General features: G+C 51.5%; 1 protein-coding gene across 3 annotated transcripts in view; it reads right to left on the bottom strand.

The window, feature by feature from the left end:
* Window positions 1-460: 460 nt before the first annotated feature.
* The window catches only part of LOC101701163 (uncharacterized), a 44,998-nt gene continuing 27,290 nt past the window's right edge, over window positions 461-18,168 (bottom strand). The window contains exons 10-14 of one of the 3 annotated variants that reach the window (XM_087204046.1): window positions 16,492-16,536; window positions 11,024-16,406; window positions 10,105-10,163; window positions 9,187-9,265; window positions 461-8,752 (exon numbers count right to left, since the gene is read on the bottom strand). In XM_087204046.1, the coding sequence (XP_087060172.1) occupies window positions 8,001-8,752; window positions 9,187-9,265; window positions 10,105-10,163; window positions 11,024-11,096 (963 nt within the window). In that variant the 5' untranslated portion in view covers window positions 11,097-16,406; window positions 16,492-16,536 and the 3' untranslated portion in view covers window positions 461-8,000. The other 2 variants (XR_015448400.1, XR_015448401.1) reach the window with 2 other exon arrangements.

Genomic DNA, 18,168 nt, shown 5'->3' with positions numbered 1-18,168 from the left:
CCCAATGACCCATCTCCAACCAGATGCCACCTCTTCACAAGACATTTTGCTACTGAACTCATCAGTGGAGCTGAGTATTCTGGCCCAATGGCCCATTTATCTTCACACCCCCCCCCCAAAAAAACCTCAGGCAATGGGGAGGATGTCTAGATCTAAATCATAATCAATAATATAAACCAAACTTCAATTTCAAGAAATCGAAGACTTGAGGAAGGTAATGAGTGGCAGAGCTGTTACTGTGCAGGCAGCTACCAGGATGCATCCACTTCCTGCTGGGGTTTCAAGACAAGCCTGTCTGTATGAGCCTTTGGAAACCAGCTGCTTAACATCTGCATCATCCCTTCTCCTGAACCAGTGTCTCTCTGGAGCAAAGTTTTCCTACATTTGTTCCTGTTTTCCAGATATGACACAATTATCTTTCTTAAAATATTGTCTGACAATATTTTGAGTGTCATGTCAGCATCTAAAAGAAAGGAAAACAAGCATACCACTGAGGAATGAAATATAAACTTAAATTCAAAGTAAGTCTTTGAGGTGTTTAGTTAGTTTTGATGAGGAATTCACAGTGGAACCTACTCTAGAATGTTGCATAACTCTTTGGAAGATTTAATAATGCCTGTGTGTCTAAAAGAGATAGATTATATCCACTCTGAATAACAGTACTATTTCTCATAATCCCTAGCAAACCAGTATAATTGTTTTCACACTGATGGAATAAAACTGATACTGAATCAGAAGTTTTAGGTCTTGCTCCATGAATTAGCCTACTGTAATGTTGAAATACAAGTCTCAGGACAAAGAACTTAGTCCAATTTTTACTAAAATAATCATCTTACCTTCCATTAGACATTCAACCCCTTTTCATAGAATATTAACAGGGCTAAATTCTCATCTGATTTATTTTGATGAGAAACATTTTTTTTTTTTAAGAAACCCCTTACAGTAAGCCTAAAGTGTGTATAAAAGGAGAATTTCATTTCAGTAGGTGAGTCAGACCAGGAACTATAGAGAGGGCTTTGGGGGCTTCAGGGGAACCCTAGGAGGAAAACTGTAGCTCTGTAATTTTGGGGCAGGTAACACAAAGATAAATTCTTATTTTTCCAATTTAAAATTTTTTTATAGTTTGGAAGAATATAATTAAAACTTTTGAAAGAAGCAATGATAAAATTATTCTCTCTGTTTCATTAGCTGTTTACTCCTTTCCTGTATACATTCATCCATTTACTTTGAATTACTCACTTCCATTTGATGTCACCACTGTCTCTTCCATCCTTCCTTATATAAATCTATCAATCCCTTCATGTGAGAAACACACTGTATTGCATATGTAAACATAACACTTCAACAAGGATGTGACTGCAAAGAAATGTTATTAGCTAATCCCTTAAAGATAAATGCAAAGTACTAAAGTAATATATACTCCAGTCTTATAAAAGAACAGCAAACCACAAGCAATTAAGATTTTACTCTGTAATAAGTATTCCACATCATTAACAAAATGTTAAAATTTAACAGGTGAAGGAAAAACAATACCTTAAAGAGGAACCAGGAAATATTTTGCCTATATCTTGATAAAAAATTCTGAGCAACTTAGAAAAGTAAGAACATGCTCTCATTTGTTATAAGGTATGGTCCCCAAAACTAACAGACATATTTGATTGCAAAACATTGAAAGGAGGAGCAACACACAGAAGCCCAGGGTCACTGCGTAGTGATGCATCATATTAGCAGTGGGAAAAAAATCAGAATGAAAATCTATAAGGAGTTGGAGAGAGAAGATGAACTACCACTACAAGATCATGTGCTTTCAAAGTCTGAAAGATTTGCCAAACACTAATATAGGAACCAAGAAATTAGGTGAAGCTTGATACATGAAGTTGATACTTTTTGCATAAGCCATAAATAAAACACATAAAAATGTGGCAGACAAATTATTTTATTTCACATTTTCAACAAACTCTATAAAATAACCAGGCATAGGGAGGACAAGAAAAAATTTTGAATATGTATAATTTGTATGTATATATAATGTTTACAAAGAAAGATCTAGAGGTGTAGATATATGTATCCCAATAACAAAAGATGCTTAAACAGGATAAATGGAAAGACTTATTCCATCAGGGATATCAAAGGTGACCTTTGTAACCTATCTAGTTCTGCCCTGAATTAACATGTAAATTCAATGCATCTCCATATTAAATTTAGAGTATTTATAGTAGATTATGGCCAGCCAATTGTAGAATTCTAATGGCCATACGAGTGGTCATATGCAAAAATAGTCTCAGAAATATTGAAAAATGTGAGGATGAGGAAAGAAATAAACAGCCAACTGTCAACTCACTACAATCAGAATACTAAAATCATAGTTCTTGAAGAGGAAAAAAATACTTATTATGGGATTAAGAAACATAGTGGCCTACAAAAATAGAGTGCATCAAAAATCAGTAAAAATAATTGAACCAGGGGAGGAGACAAGATAAAATTAAATAAATCATCAAGATTAAGCAAAAATGAGAGAAATGATGGCACATTTAATGGAAGGTATAGGAAAAAAACTCTCCAAAATAAAATTCAAATAGAAAAGGTGATTATTGCAGATGGTAGTGACTATAAAAATAACTGGAAGATTACTGAAGAATGGCAGGAGGAAAAGCCAAACACACTCACAAGTGAAGGCACTGTTGGATGCTCAGAGGGAGGGGCTTCCTGTGGACCCCAGCATGTGACAGGTGCCTCTGAAGGTGAGCATTTTTTGCACTGGGTTTTCTTCCATGTGGAGGCAGCAGTAAGCATGCAGGGAAGGAGATCTGCAGGAACCATGATGGGGTCCAGAAATCACCCAGATGGGCAGAGTGCAGATCCCTCATCTCCCCATTAGACAGAAACCAGAGCTGGCTTCCCACACCAGGGATCCAGAGGGGAAAGGAGAGAAGGTGATTTCTGTGCTTGTTTTGGAATGAACTCCTCCTTAGCTACCACATCTGGGTGTGTGAGACTCTTCTCAACAGGGAGGGAGCAAGGACCTATGGAAGTCTCTACTGATCAGCTGTTCAGTGAAGACCATGACCACAACAAAGATGCAAAAGACACCACAAGAAGTGAGGGGACAGCCTCAGACACAGTTAAACTCTTGCGATCAGCACTCTGACCGGCCTCCAATACAAGACTAAGGAGTGAGAGTCCCTTCTGGGTCAGAAACCCGGAAAAGCCTCTCAGCAGAGTCTGCACCTCTCTGCCAGTGAGAGGGAGCAGGAACAGGAAAAGGAACACACAGAGAAGCAGCATGAGGGCTGGGATGGGATGGGGACTGAAGGTCTGGCAGCCAGCAGCTCCCATATCAGCCAGGCAGTGCTGGCAGTGACTTGCTGGAACTGAGGGGCACTCAAGTGCAAGGAGCACCCCAAACTCAGAGAACTAGAGGAAGAAATAATGAAAAACAGCTTTATGTCGATTCCATGCTGCGATGACATTTTAGATCTTCTGGGTTAAATATATTACTAATTTCTTTCTTTTTTCTTTTGCTTTTAAAAGCACATAAATGGCCATCATAATCTCGTTTTCTTTCATTCTTTTTCCTGTGTCCTTTGATTGTAAAGAATAAGTCTGTTCCTCTTCTTCTAGGTTGGATTATGCCCTAAGGATCAAATTAATTGTAATGTTTTCACTTTATCCCCCGCTCTGATATCTGGTAGCCCTTAAATAATTATCATAAAGATAATCTTTTTGATCATCTTTCAGCATAGTATTTTCATAAGCTACAATATCACTACTACTATTAACCACTGATTAATACTAATATTACTTTGGTTACCTAATAATACCTTATACCTTAGAACCGTTCTACTCCTCAAGAAATATCTTATTTAACTCTTAGTATCAGAGAATCTCTTTATCTCCAGTTTTTGATAAGGAAATGGAGGTGGACCAACCGAGAAACATTTTTTTTTTTTTTGGTCATTAGAATGCTAGCTTGGGATCAAGCTACACTTGTACCAGTGATGTGTGGATTCAGAACTTCTGTGACATATCAGTGTTTTATTGTTTTTTTATGGATTAAAATGCAAATCTTTTTTTGGTATCAGGGATGAACTCGGGTTCTTGGGCTTGTGCAGCAGGCAGCGAGACCACTGAGCTAAATCCCTGGCCCTAAAATGTAAATCTTAAGAGGGCAAAAGCGTTGGATCCTGGTCCTGGGGCGCCAAGCTGGCTCCCCTGTGTGGAAGGAGCTCCAGATCTGGAAGCCTTCTTTGCAAGTGCCCAAGAAGTCATTGCCAACTATCCCATGTAGCCCAGGGTTTCTTGTGGATCCCATAACCCCAATCCTGGCTCTGCTCTTTCATGGGGGAAGGCTATTCCTGCACTTTCTCATGCAACCAGCAGATGACGACTCAAGGAGGCTTCCATGAAGAGACTATAATAAACAACCAGGCACTTAGGCGTCTGCATATGCAGGGGGCATGAGATGTGCACGTTTGTGCCTCGCCTGTCAGAGGACAGCAGAGCAGCTGGTGTAACCCACCAGAAGGTGGAAGGAGTGAAGATAGGGCCGCCCAGAGCCCGCGTGCCACCTTGGAGTCTGCATTACTCTGCTGAGCCACTGCTCTGCACAGGGTCCGTTTCCTCAGTAGGGCTGGGGTTTGGATGAGGTGCTGGCAGTCTGTCTGGCCTGGCTCCTGGCTCAGACTGGCTGAACTGTTTCCTCCTCTGCAGACAGGCAGCTTTCTGTGAAAACCACACATCTGTGCAGATGCTCTAGCAGCTGTAACAGCTGTCTGTGCAGCAGGTGGTCACGATGGGGTCTGCCTGCCCCTGCTTGTGGCGTGGACTCCTGCAGCCAGGAGCCATGTCCCTCAGACTGCAGGAGCAGGTACCAATTTGGGCCCAACCATGAAGTTGGAGACCCCCATACAGGACATAGTACTTCACCTAGACAGTGACAGGGGTGGCCCTGATGCGCAGATGGGGAGAGGGAAGGCCGTGGGTGAGGATGCAGGCCAGCTTCTGTGCTCTTTTGTGACAGGATCTCCCAGTGCCTAGAGCTGAGCTGCAGTCAGCTGCAGGTCATTGGGGAAAGGATCACTTTGGCCCAAGACAAGATTGAGAAGATCAAGGGCAGCAAGAAGGCCATCAAAGTAGTGCAAGCCTGTGTTCCATGCCAGTCCTGCACTTGCCGGTACCTCACACTTGCTTCCTGTCACAACCCCTACCCCATGCCTGCTGTGCTCCTCTGGGCTCTCAGGCCCCTCAGGTGTCCTTGTGCCCACAGGTGTCTCCAAGTACCCGGCTCCTGAGCACCTGCAGGAGTATAGCTCCACCTTTGGTGGCACGCAGTGCCAAGGCTGTGCCACTGCACCCAGAGCAAGCACGAGCTGCTGGATGAGCCCTGTGGGTCTGGGGGCCATGTGGCCATAGCCCAGGCCTGGTTGCAGGGCACCGGGGTCTGATGCAGGCTGCCGACTCCCATGAGGATTCTGGCTGGGAAGGCATTGAGCCTGTCACCACCCCAGGAGAAGCTGGAATATTTCCTGTGTGTGAGCACCGAGCCAGAGCCTAAGAGGACAAGGAGGGGCCCGGAGGTCTCCCCAGCAACATCAGCCCTGTCAGCTCCCTGCTGCTGTTCAACATCACACCGAACCTATAGTGGGAGAGGGCTTGCAGGGGCAGGGAGGACCCAGGGCATCACGTCCAGTGTGGTCTGGATGTGAGATCTGGTAAGGCCTGGGCACCACAGAGCAAGCTGCAGCCCCAAAGCAGGGAGGAGTGGTCAGGGACCCGGCCTGCCTGAACACCCCCATCCCATAGGTACAAGAAGGACATCTTCTTGGACCCCCTGGAGGGGGCTGTCACTAAGACCCACATGATGCTGGAGATGGAGACAGAGGAGAAGCTGTTCGATGCCCCTCTGTCCATCAGCAAGCGAGAGCAGCTGAAGCAGCAGGTGCAGGAGGGGCTCGAGGCCAGGGCCCTGCTGAGCCCCTTGCCATCCTGGGGTGTGGAGGGCTCTCTGGCCCCCAGGGTGACACTGCAGACCATGTCCCCTCCCAGGTCCCACAGGTCCCTGAGGAGAACTACTTCTATGTACCAGACCTGGGCCCGGTGCCTGAGATTGCCATGCCGTCCTACCCGCCTGACCTGACTGGCATCACCGATGGCCTCATGCACAGCACTGACCTGGGCCCTGGCCTCAACCCCTCTGCCCCAGCACCATCCTGGAACTGCCCCCCTTCCAGACAGAGGTGGCAGAGACCTTCAGGCCAGGTGAGCTGGGCACTAGGGTGGAGCTTGGGCCGGGAGCTCCCTGACTCAGCCTCCTCCCCCACTCAGCCTCGCATGCCTGTGTTCCAGACCTACAAGGTGGGGTCCAAAGAGCACCATCACTGCCACCTCCCCCAGCTACTCCGGTGAAGGCCAGGGCACCCCCGGGCCTGCCCCAGACTAAAACCTTGAACAGCTCAGGCTGCCTGGAGGACACCAGCAGCAGTACCCTTGCTTGAGGTAGGGCGAGGCAGGTGGGCTCTGCTTCCTGAACCACCGCAAGTCTGGGTCCCTTCAGGATTGTCTGTAGATGCCAGAGCAGTGGATCCTAGATCTGCAGAACGGTTTCCATGTGCAGTGTTTTATCACACTGAGTTCCTAAACAGTAGTTTCCAGATTGCAGAGCTCTGGAATTCTGACCTCCCTCCTGGGAGGGGGCCTGGAAAGGTGGGGCTGTGTCCCTCATCCCGGGCTGAACCAGCAGGAAAGCGGTCTACTGGGAAATGGAAATGTCAAGACTTTTGTTTTAATATTGCATCATCTTGAAGTCTATGTGCAGCCTCCAGAAGAGGCACAGAAATCCTTTGCTGGCCCACTTGTCATGGTGGGCCTATTAGCACATCAGTGCCCCAGGGTCCAATATTGCAGGGTAGCACCTGATTGAGGTGGGAGGTGGGGAGGTGTGCAGATGTATGGACACCGGGCTCTGACTTGGTAAGGGTCGGGAAGCCCAACTTTCCTCCTCACACCTCTCCCCTCCCAGCACCAGTCTAGGGGGCTCCCAAGGAGGTGGTGCTCCCCTCCCCTCCAGTGGCCGGGCCACCCTGCTGGAGTCCATCTGCCAAGCCAGGGACATCGGCCAGGTCAAGCTGTGCAGTATCAAGGAGTGCAAGTTGGAGAAGCAGCAGGAGCAGGAGCAAGGTGAGGCCCTCCTCCTGCTGCAGCTGAGGGCTCCAAGCAAAAGTCTCCCTCCCTTCGGCCCTGAAGGTTCCCAGGGGACTGCCCACCCCATAGGCAGATGAGTGGTTCAGCCAGCCTGGCCCAACTTCCCTGGGGTGCTTGATGGGCCATGCTGACATCCTCATCCTGGGCTCCTGAGTGGGGCTGTCCTCTCACCTCAGCCAGCTCAAGCAGACAGAGTCCTCCCCAGGAACTTCCAAGGAGTGGTCAAGGCTGGAAATACTCTGAGAGGACTTGGGGTGAGCTCAGTCTTAATGCTTAGGCCTCTTGGGGCCACATCTCATGTCGCCTGTGAGCTCCAACCGTTGGCATCTTGGGCAGGTGAGCAAGCTCAGAGCCAGTGAGCCCACTGGAGGTCTCCTCCCTGTCCCTGCCCCCTCCTCACTGAGCTTCCCCTGCAATGAGAGCCACGAGCCAGGGCATGGATCTGATGTCAGATCTCTTTAACAAGCTGGTCATGAGGCACAAAGATAGAAGGGGGCACCCTGCTTCCTGGGGACCTGGGGTATTCTGCACATCCCCATCTCCAGGAGTGGGTGACCCTGTGCCTGACCTCCCTCCCTCACAAGGCTTTTCCCTCCCCAGACATGTCTGGCAATGTGCGGGGACAGCAGCCAGCAAGGGCCTGGGAGGAGCCTTTGCTTGCATGTCAAACTCTATCCCACCTCTGCCATCCCTGCAGCAGGCCCCCTGGAGAGGATGAGGAGGGCACCTGGGAATCCGAGGGTCCTGGCCACCATGCCCACCCACACCCCTGAGCCTGACTCCAGCTGTGCTTGTAGGAATCAGCAGGGAGGTAGGGCCATCCTGGTGCTGTGCCGTGCCTGGGCTCCGCCGATATGGTGGCCACATGAGCCACCCCTACACCTCAGCGCTGTCTTCACTAAGGAGGCTGGAGAGGAAAAGCTCCATGAATCCATAAAGAGGAATATGAGAACCGAGCTGAATGTGCTGTGCATCAGGGGCGGTGGCTGGCCATGACAGACACGTCTCATGCAGCCAGGAGTTCTGCTCCCTGTGGGCTCCAGGTTGTGGAGAAGAAGGCTCAGGGGAGCAAGGCCCCTTTCTCTGGGCTGGGGTGAGAGGAGGGTTGCTGGGAGCAGGAGCAGCCAGAGGGAGGGAGGGTCCCTTTCCACAGAGCATCTCAGTGACAGAAACAGGGTCTCTGAAAGTCTGCTGGGGAGGGCAGGGGCAGGTGGGCTTCGCCTGTGGGAAGGTGGCTGCTGTGGAGGGGTGGGGCTGTTGCTCTGGATGGCTGGCAGGAAGCTGACCTCAGGCCATGCTGAGTGGGAAGAGTCCCAGCTTGAGCTGCTCAGGGCCAGGCCCAGCACGGCAGGACCCACTGCTCCCAAGAGATAAGCTGAATCCTCTCCTGGTGGCTTTGCTGGGGACCCTGGATCCTGGCAGCTGCTGGGGCTGGGGAGCTGGTGTGGACCCGGAAGTCTGCACATGGGACCCACTTTCTCAGGCACAGGAGGAACTGGGGCAGGCAGTGATGTGGCTGCCATCAGGAGGGCCCCACCTTCTCCAGGTGAATCTGAAGGTGCAGGAAACAGCTATGAGAAATCACATCTCAGGGCGGGGCCCCTTGCAGGGAAGGAGAAGGCCAGCCTAACACTCTGCAGGGCAGCAAACATGGCACTGAAGGTGGCTTTGACCTCCATGCATCTCAGATCCAGGCAGGCAGCTTTCCTAGGACAGGGGCCAGGTATACCACTGTTCTGGGAGCACAATGCTGGCAGAGTTGCTCTGGTGCCAGATGGCCCTGCTTGGGTGGCAGAGGCAGGGATCCAAGTTCAGCTTGGGTACCTGACAGCACACATCCTCCACATTCTGTGTCCCTCCACCCTCAGCCCTCAGATGGGAGAGAGGACAGGTAAGATCCCCTTCCTGTCATCTCCTGCCAGCCATGCATCTGTCCCAGCTGTGTGTCCGAGACCCAGGACAGCCCCAGGATAGCCCCAGGCTCACCTATGGACTGGTTGACAGCCTTCATGCATGGGTTCTCTGCCAGCGCCTTCCTGGGAGGGACCTGCCCTGGGGTCCTAGGCTGAGACAGGAAAGGAGACAAGATCATTGGAAGCATCTGTCACCTCCTGCCTGGTATCCCTCCTGTCCCTGGGGACTCAAACCTCACAGGCCTAGGCCAGCAGAAGGTGACAGATGGCCTTGTGGAGAAGCCAAGAGGTTTTGAAAGAGCCAAATCTCTACACCCGTGATGTGGACCAAGCATCGCTGGCACAGCGGGGTCACAGCGCAGAGCCTCGCAGGCCCAGCCCTAGGGTGACCCCACTCTTCCTCTCCAGCCCCCTGGCCCCTCTGCAACCTGGCATGACTCATGAGACACTGATCCAAGTAGGCCATCTTCCCCTGCAGCTTGGAAGACCTGATGTTGGGGTAGGGCAGGCCCACCATTACCATGCACGTGGATGGACACGCAAGGTGACTGACGGCCAGGGTCTCCGCCTCTCCCATGCCTGTCTGGACCCAGCCCAGGCCAATGAATCAGATCTCTGAGCTCACAGCCTGCCTCATTCCCTGCTCCACAGTGCCCCCTCCTTCCTTCAGTCTTTGTGGTCCATACCACTGGGGAGGACCCTGAGCAGCTGGGCTGGGTGCAGACCTGGCACCATCAGACCACAGGCAGGGCACTGGGGTCTCAGCCCCAGCAGGAAGGAGGAGCTCACCTACCAGCCAAGGTCATCAAAGAGGCTGATCCCTTTGATCATCTTTCCTCCCACCACGGAGAGGACCAGGGCCCCAGTCACTGGGCCTTCTGGCTGGACACAGCTCTGTGGAAAGACACCCTCCAGAGTGCTGAGCCAGGGCTGGGAAGCTGCCAGCCCCACGTGGTCCCCACACCCGGCCTGTCCCCTCACCTTAACTCACTGGGCATATGCCGCCAGGACCTGCTCCATCTGGCTGGCTCACTTGGGCTCTTGGAAGATCTGGAAGGAGAAGACAGTCTCCCAGGAAAGGGCTGAGGAACAAGGGGTCTCACATCTGCTCAAGGGTATGGTCTGCACCCTGGGCATCCTCACAGCATCAGGCTTTGGGGATCCCTCTGGCAAGGACCCAGAAAACGGATGGAAATGGTGCAGAGAAGGCCCAGGAATAGCAAAACCATGAGGATCCCAGCAGGAGCTCTGGGGGCACTGCCACCCTGGGAGGGGGCTCCAGGAGAAGGGCCCCTCACCTTCTTCCTGACAGCCAGGCGGGCCAGCAGCCACACTTGTCCCAGTGGACAAGGACCTGGTGCTGGAACTCTTAGGAAGGGAAGAAGCAGACCAGACCTCCAGGGACCACAATGCATGGGTTACAGAGAATATGCCCCACCTTGTCCATCTAAGAGGCAGACAGGAGCCCCATAGAGTAGGCCCTTGGGACACCACATGGCCCGGGCTCCAAGCCGAGGGCAGAGCTCTACCCAGGGCATGTGCGGGCCTTGGAGGGCAGTGGCTACCTGGCCCAGAATGGAATCAGAAGACAGAGGTGCCAGCTTTCTGGGTTTATAACATGCACTTGGGTTCCTCGGCCACAATAAAGGTGAATGCTGCAGATAGCGGGTCACAGAGTGTGAGGGTGGGAAGAGACCTGGTGACAAGCCACCCTGTGGTGTCTGCACCCTGGGCCTAACAAGTGGCAAAGCCCAGTGAGCAGGGCCAGGGATTTAGCTCAGTGGTTCCACCGCCTGCCTCGCAAGTGCAAGGACCTGAGTTTGATCCCTGGTACAAAAAAAAACAAACCCAGTGAGCAGAGGTTACAGTGCAGGGTCTGGTCCACCCCACCCCTGAGCAGGGCTGCTCACCACAGGAAAACTCCACCACATACTCCGCTTCCATCCCAGCGCAGGCCAGCAGCTGCTCCCGGAAGTCAGACATTTGCAGGCCACAGTTCTGAGGTGTGTGACATCCAGAGGACTAGGGAAAGGGACCTCTGGCCTTGGCATGGAGGGCATGGGGGCTCAGCAGGGAGCAGAGTGGGATGTCTGGGTCGAGTGGCAGCCAGGACATTGGACAGAAATTGCCAGGAAAGGCTGATGATGAATTACCAGAAAGAAAACAACTGTTAGTGACACCCAGTGCTGGCAGCATCCTTGGATGGCTGTGTGAACACAGAAGACCCTCGGCTGATTCAGCACAGGGATCTCAACCCTGGCTTTGGATCCAAATCACTACAGGGAAAGTTTTTAACTCTACAAAGCCCAGCCCCAACTACCGAAGAAGAATCACCTTTCCAACAGGCAAAGGCCCAAAGGCTTCACCAGTCTGTGGAGAAACAGACCTGCTCAGACAATACTGGGGGGCTGCACAACAGTCACAGCCCCTAGGGAGGGCTTTGTTCCAGACTCAGCAAGTCAGATGTTGTTTCACTTTTTTCCAACCCAGAAATCCCATATCTAGGTATCTACCCTGAAAACACAGCTCAGAGGCAGCACTTCACTATGCACAGGACGTTTCCTGGGACGCTGTCTCATAGCAAGACTGCTCACAGGAGGGTGGAGCTGGCGGCCTGAGCAGTGCGTACGTGGCCCACACAGAACCAGCAGCAGCTGAGCCTTTGGATCTCTCCGTGCTACTGGACAGTGATCATCAGCGCCTAGGGAAGCAACGAGGGATCCCAGTACCTTTCATAGAAATAGGAAAGGGAAAGACTATGCACATATTTGTTGATTTTAGCAAAAAGCATAAAAAATCTCTCAGACCAAACACCCTGCCACCCAGCAAAAACACCAGAAAGCTAAAGCAGCAGCTGATGAAAATAATTCCTTATGGGGCAGGGAACAAGTTGATGAGGGACAGGAGTGAGATTCCCTGACTGTATTTTTTACAGACTTTTAAATTTTTGATCTGCATGAATGATTACATGTTTTAAAGATGTAATTAAGTCAAAAGGAATAAAAAAAAGTAAACTCTAACCAAACTCCAAACTGAAACCAAAAGTTCCCATTGACCTGTTAGACTAATACCGGAAGCACACAGAGAAAAGCATGACTTTAGGTGACTTTGTACCCTGTGAGGGCAGAACATGAAGGCAAAGAAATGAACCTTCAGCCAGAAGATTTACTGTTAGAAGTAATCGTATAATTCTGAAGCTATTTTAAGTATATTGAGGGATTGAACAAAGAGTTATGTTATCTAATAAGAAACCAAATGCTCACTCAGCAAAATATTACAAACCTTTTTTTGCTGTCACTGAACACACATTAATTTATGCTACCATGCTCTGCCTGCACTGAGACATAAATATAAGGTCAAATAAGTGCATTCTTTATTTCTGAATCAGAAATATCAAGAGAGACTCACACTTTTGAAAATGCATCTCCTAGGTGTCCCTATGAAGTGGCCTATGCACAGTGACAATAAGGAGTAAGTGGGTTGCCTGCTGACCACCACTGAAATGTCCTGTTGTGTGTAAAAGGGAGAAGGCTCCAGGCCTGGGTCCCGTGCAGGACCAGAGGGGTCAGGCAGGGCTCTCAATGCCGACCTTGAAAGATTTGATTGTCAAAAGCAATGACTGTAGACAGCTTTGAAACACAGGATGAATAAATCTGGATAATAAATCTGGATAATAACAAGAACAAAACAAGAAAGTGACAGTGGTGACTGCAGCAGGCAGCAGAGGCTGAGGACGGCATTCAGGACCACACAGCCTGTCAGAGTGCATGTCTGTCAGGGACAGGGCTCCTGGGCAGAGATTTGGCTGTGTTTACCATGGCACTGTTCAGAACAGAGAAAACCGGAGCAGCCTGACAGCTCACACACAGGAGAGGGTCTAGGAAATGTACCATGTTCATGGAATGGAAAAAGCCAGAGGAGAGCATGCAGGAGTAAATTTATCCCTGCTGAGGGGAACGGATGGTCGCAGTGTTTTGTTTCTGAATGAAAAAGTGAACAGTAACAGGATGTATATGTATGGACAATTTCATTTTTGTTTTCAAAATACATACACACCTGTAGGACTTAACCATAGAAAGCCCACTGGAATGATGTCCACCATCGTTTCATCTCTCTGGATGAAATTATGACCTATTTCCCCTCACTTTCCTTCTCCCTGCTTTCTACAATGAAACCTAAAAAATCCACATTACAACATGCAGGGAGGCACTAAGTGTCTGGAACACAGAACAGAAATCAAAACGACAAAAGACAGAGCAGAGACTGACAGTCTCAATGTTGAGTCTAAGGTTTGCCCCTCCTGCTAAACCCATGAAGGTCACTGTGCCTGGAAGATGAACTGCTGAAACAGCTCCCTACCTTCCTCTGTCTTAAGATAAACTGTAAAAACATTACCTCCACCTCCTACCCTTTGCTAAGTTCTGCTTCTGTAAAATTCTGCTTGCTCCTCTGCCCTGGCTAAAGAACAGATAAATGTGAGACCAAATTTAGAAACCGGGTTCAGACTCTGGAGGGTGACTTCTGCTGGGCCCGCAGGCTAGTGAATAAACCTGCCTTTCCCTTCAATTCTCTGAGTGTCGCTCTCTTCCTTGGTCTGCCTGCCCTCTGAGTGCCACTTCAGAATGACTTTCTAGGGAGTAGCAGGGCCCCAGGACACAGGAAGCCCAGCTCAGCAAGGGCATCCTGGCCCCATCAGCCTAGTGGACACTGGCTGTGGGAAGCCACAGCAGTGACACCTAGTGGACAATGCTGGGCCTACATGTGCCACTTTTCTGGCTGGGGACCAGGGACACACAGGGAGGACAACTGGTTGATGCTGCATCCTTCCTGGAGCCAGCCCAGCACCCAGAGCACAAGAGGCAGGGGCTAGGGTTTTTACCGGCTGCATGGTGCCACCCACAATGACCACTGCCTGGCATTCCTTCACTGGCCAAAGTGCTGGATCAGGAGCAAGAATTTGAGGCTGTTCTGATTGAGGCTGCCTGAAAGGGGAACAGAAACAGGGGAGGGGCCAGCCTCCCCTCAGACCTCAGATGGCTTCAGGTGCCCGCAGGACACACACAGACTGATGTGGTGAGTCAGGCTCCACAACCCCTCCAGGATGAGCACCAAGGTAGATAGTGCTGTGGTCTCCCTTCCATGTGAGCAGAGAGAGCCATGTGCAAAGAGAAACAGGTGCAGATCACATGGCTGGCAGGTGACTCCCAAACCTTAGGGCCACTGCTGGCCCTGGCCATTAGGACAGCCATAGCCCCACTGCCACATTTTCTCTTGCTAAGCTTGGATGGGATGTGCTCAGAGTCACTGGTGTGGCTCCCTGCTGCAGCCTGGTCCTTCCTTGGGAAGCAGCCTGCGGAGGCCAGAGGCTTGGTACCTTGGTGGCTCAGGATGACCCTGCTGTCCTGGCCGGCAGTGGTGAGGGCTGTGAGGAAGCTTTTAATGTGCATCAGCTGGGACGTGACCCAAGTGGCCTGGCCTCACCTCCTCCAGGGGGCAGCAGGAGCTGTGCAGAGCAGGAGGAGGACAGTGGACTGGGCCTCTCTGAGGTTGGGTCCAGCACCGCCCAGGCCTGCAGACCCTCTAGTCCTCCTGCTCTTCTGACTCACCCTTGGTCAACTTGGGCTGGAGGCTCTGCAGGAAGTGCCGGAGCCCTGCCAGTGGGGACTGCTCCTGGGGTGGCAGGACAGTGGCACAGTATTCCATGAAGCGACAGAGCTGGTCAAGAGGAGAGAGGGTGACAACATGATGCAGGGACTCCAGATGACTGTGCCTCACACCCTCCCCAACCAGGGGAGCACAGACAGAGAGGAGCCAGGGTCTCTGAGGTAGGAGTTAGGGCAGAGGGGGCTGGGAAGGGGCTCTACCTTCCTGCTGGCCTTACTCTTCTCGCACTACCGCTGCACCTGTGAAAGGCACCCAGCCATGAGGAGGTGGCCGGGACCTGCAATTCAGAAAGACAGCACCCTGCACACCCCAGGGCCTGGATCCCCACCCATCCTGCCCCTCTTTCCTCCTCTGCTACTGCCCGCAGCACGGTGCCACCCCCAAGGGCTCAGCACAGCCCCATGGCCAGTGGGCTCGTCACAAACTGTCCAGATGGCTCTGATCTCTCTGAGGGTCTGATCAGATGCTCTGTTCCCCTGCTTTCCTTCCCAGTGACAGCAACTGAGCTGGACCTTGAGGAACTCACTCAGATTAAAAAAGAAAAAAGCCTTCATTCCAGGAGGCAGAGCAGTTTATTTGGCGTAGACTCTGAGTGCAGCCCGGAGTGATCTCAGCTCTGTGCACTGAGGTGAAGGTTCAGGTTCTACAGAGCGAAGCTGCTCAGCAAAGATCCACTTGACTGTACTGTGTTAAGTCAATTAAAAGAAGAAGGACAGAATAGAAACAGGTGACCAAGGCAAAGGCAGGAGGAAGAAGAGCCTGCTCAGAAGTCAAGTCACAGCTGAGGGAGGGATGAGCTGGGATAATTTGAGGTCTGGTGTAGGCCATGGGGGCTGGGGACCGTGTGCATGTGGAATTCAAAGGGAGAAAGGAGCCACCAGTGACTCGATTTCCAACAGTGACCTAAAAGGGTAAGTCAGGGAAAGCCGTCTGCAGGAAAAAGGCAGCAGGAAGGAGGAAGGGTTCTGGCACAGGTGCTGTTCCATACCTCAGCTCTCGAGGGCACTTCTGTGTGGCCCCCACCTGTCACCCTCCCAAGGCCTCTCCTGAGCCTTGGTTTCCTTTGCTCTCAGAGGATAACTGGAGGTCCTGTGTGGGAGTCACAGACCCTGATGCCACTCAGCACACAGGGAGTACTCTGTCCACAGAGGCAGCTAACGCTGTAGCCACTGGGCTGTGATTCAAGTGACAGTGGCTGCACACCGCGGGGGAGAGATGGATGTACAGGATGAGAGCAAACAAAGGTCTGAGGTTGCAATTGAGATGGAAGAGGGGTGGGGAGGATCTAAGGTCTCCTTTATGCCTACAAGGTCCAAGAAAGGTTCCTCTTCCCACCAAACCATCTGACTCTCGACCCCAGACTGAAGATCACTTTGTTCTTGCAAGAACACTGCTTTAAGGGTCGGGTAATTTCATCTGTGTTCTGGGTCCTCAGACCTCAGATGGCTTCATGACAGGGGACTTTGCTTTTCATTTCTTCTGTAATCTTAAAGCAGCAGCTGCCCACAGCTGGCACTAAGAAGGAAACATGATGTGCCAGGATCACAAGGTGGCACCCTACCTTGAACGGCTTGATGTTGTCTACCCAGCTCTGAAAGAGGAAGTCACTGATGGTCTCCAGCTCTGTCCCTGAGAGCAGTCAAGAGAAGGATCTTGGGAGCCTTCCCTGGAGCACAGAGGCACAGGGACAGAGCAGCTCAGGTCATGCCCTCACCTGTCTGTGAGAGGCTCCATGTGTTGGGGTTCTGCCTGATGTCTCCTAAAAGAGAGAAGTGAACAGGTCAGGGTGGAAGTCACCTGGGCCCCACTTCACTGCCTTCTCATCATCTCCAGGGCACTCATGGGACTACAGCATTCCTGTCTCAGCAGGCCCTGGTGGCTGGTTTGCTTTTGCTCATTTGCAGGAGGCAAAGAACAGACAGAGTGGGCAGGAGGTTCCAGGTGGCCTCACAGGCCCGACACACATGGAACCCAGAGCCTTGCCATTTCCTTCCTTCCATACCTCCTCCACAGGGAGCAGACAGGGGCTGCCTGGGCCACGAGGTGCAGGGACCAAGGCAGAAGAAGCCAGGTGCCCGGCATGGGGCGAGACCCCCACAGACCCCACCAGCTCCCTGCCTTCGAAGGTGCCACTGCATGCACAGGTGCTCAGCTCAGTGACTCATCTATGGACCAGGGTTCAAACACACAGGCTGACCCCCTCATGGAGAAATCAAACTGCAGCTGTGCAAGGGCTCTGAAGATGCTGAGAGACTGTAACTCGGTCATAAAACATCATGCACTTCAAATGCTGTGCCACTGTTACAGCCACAGAGAAGAGTGTGGTGGAATAAACGGCAGAGAGCGCAGGCTAATGAACTAGGATGTAAGTTGGACAGCTCGACCTAGCTAGAAAGAATGAGAATTTCACAGGTCAATGACGGAGACAGCTGGAGCCCACAGATGATCTCGGGGTCCCTAGTGGCGTACAAGGAAATGTGGAGGACTGAGGAGGTGCTTGCCTACCTCCCAGACCAGACACAGACTTCTCCAGCAAACACAGGGTCTGCTTGATGTACATCAACATTCTTGGCCTTCAGGCGCTTCCTAAGGAGAAACCCTCAGATACTGGGGTGGGGGCTCCCCCAGAGCTCCCTCCACTTGGCCCAGCTGAGGCCTTTCTGTTTGCTGACCCTCAGACTGGGTCAAACTATAACTATGCCAAGAAAAAAGGCCGGCCAGCCCCGAAGGGCCAACAGTCCTGTCCCAAGCACCCTAGGCCCAGTGGGGACACCCAGGATGGATCCAGGACCTGGACAGCAAGGTGATCCTGCATGACCTGGCCAGGGATGGTGACCCAAGTGCATCCTCTGGAGGCTGATGGGGGTTCCCTTCCACCACAGGGTCCATGGCTCACCTGTACATTTCTGTGTACTGCTGCAACTGGGAATGGGCCTGGCAGAGGAGGGGACACAGCACAGACATGATGTCAGACCAGGCTCTAGACAAGCAGCTGAGGGCTATGCCAGAGAGACCTGACACTGTGCCCGGAAATGCCAGCTCAGGACTCACAGGAGCCATCTTGGCCATGCGGAGTGGGAAGTGGGAACCCACAAAGCATAGGTTTGCAGCCCTCAAAATGATGGAGCTGAGGGGACAGGAAGTTCTGTTCAGGGTACAGCCCCTTCTGGCCCGGGCAAAGAAAGAGGCTGAAACTCTTAGGTAAGGAATCTCCTTGTTGGTTTTTACTGGATGGGGAAAGATCTGGGGTTTCCCATGCGTAATATTCATGGAAACCTAAAGTCATGGCCTAAGGTCACCCAGGCCCTGGTCAGCAGGTACATAACCAGTGGTCACCTCCCAGCTTCCCATTCCTGTGCTGCATGACCTCAGTCACAGCCTCACCCTCTGA

Source organism: Heterocephalus glaber, unplaced genomic scaffold, assembly GCF_053883595.1.
Source record: "Heterocephalus glaber isolate CG9 unplaced genomic scaffold, H.glaber_assembly_v1.0 deba00001859, whole genome shotgun sequence".
NCBI lineage: Eukaryota > Metazoa > Chordata > Mammalia > Rodentia > Bathyergidae > Heterocephalus > Heterocephalus glaber.
This window is presented reverse-complemented; position numbering and strand designations above follow the sequence as displayed.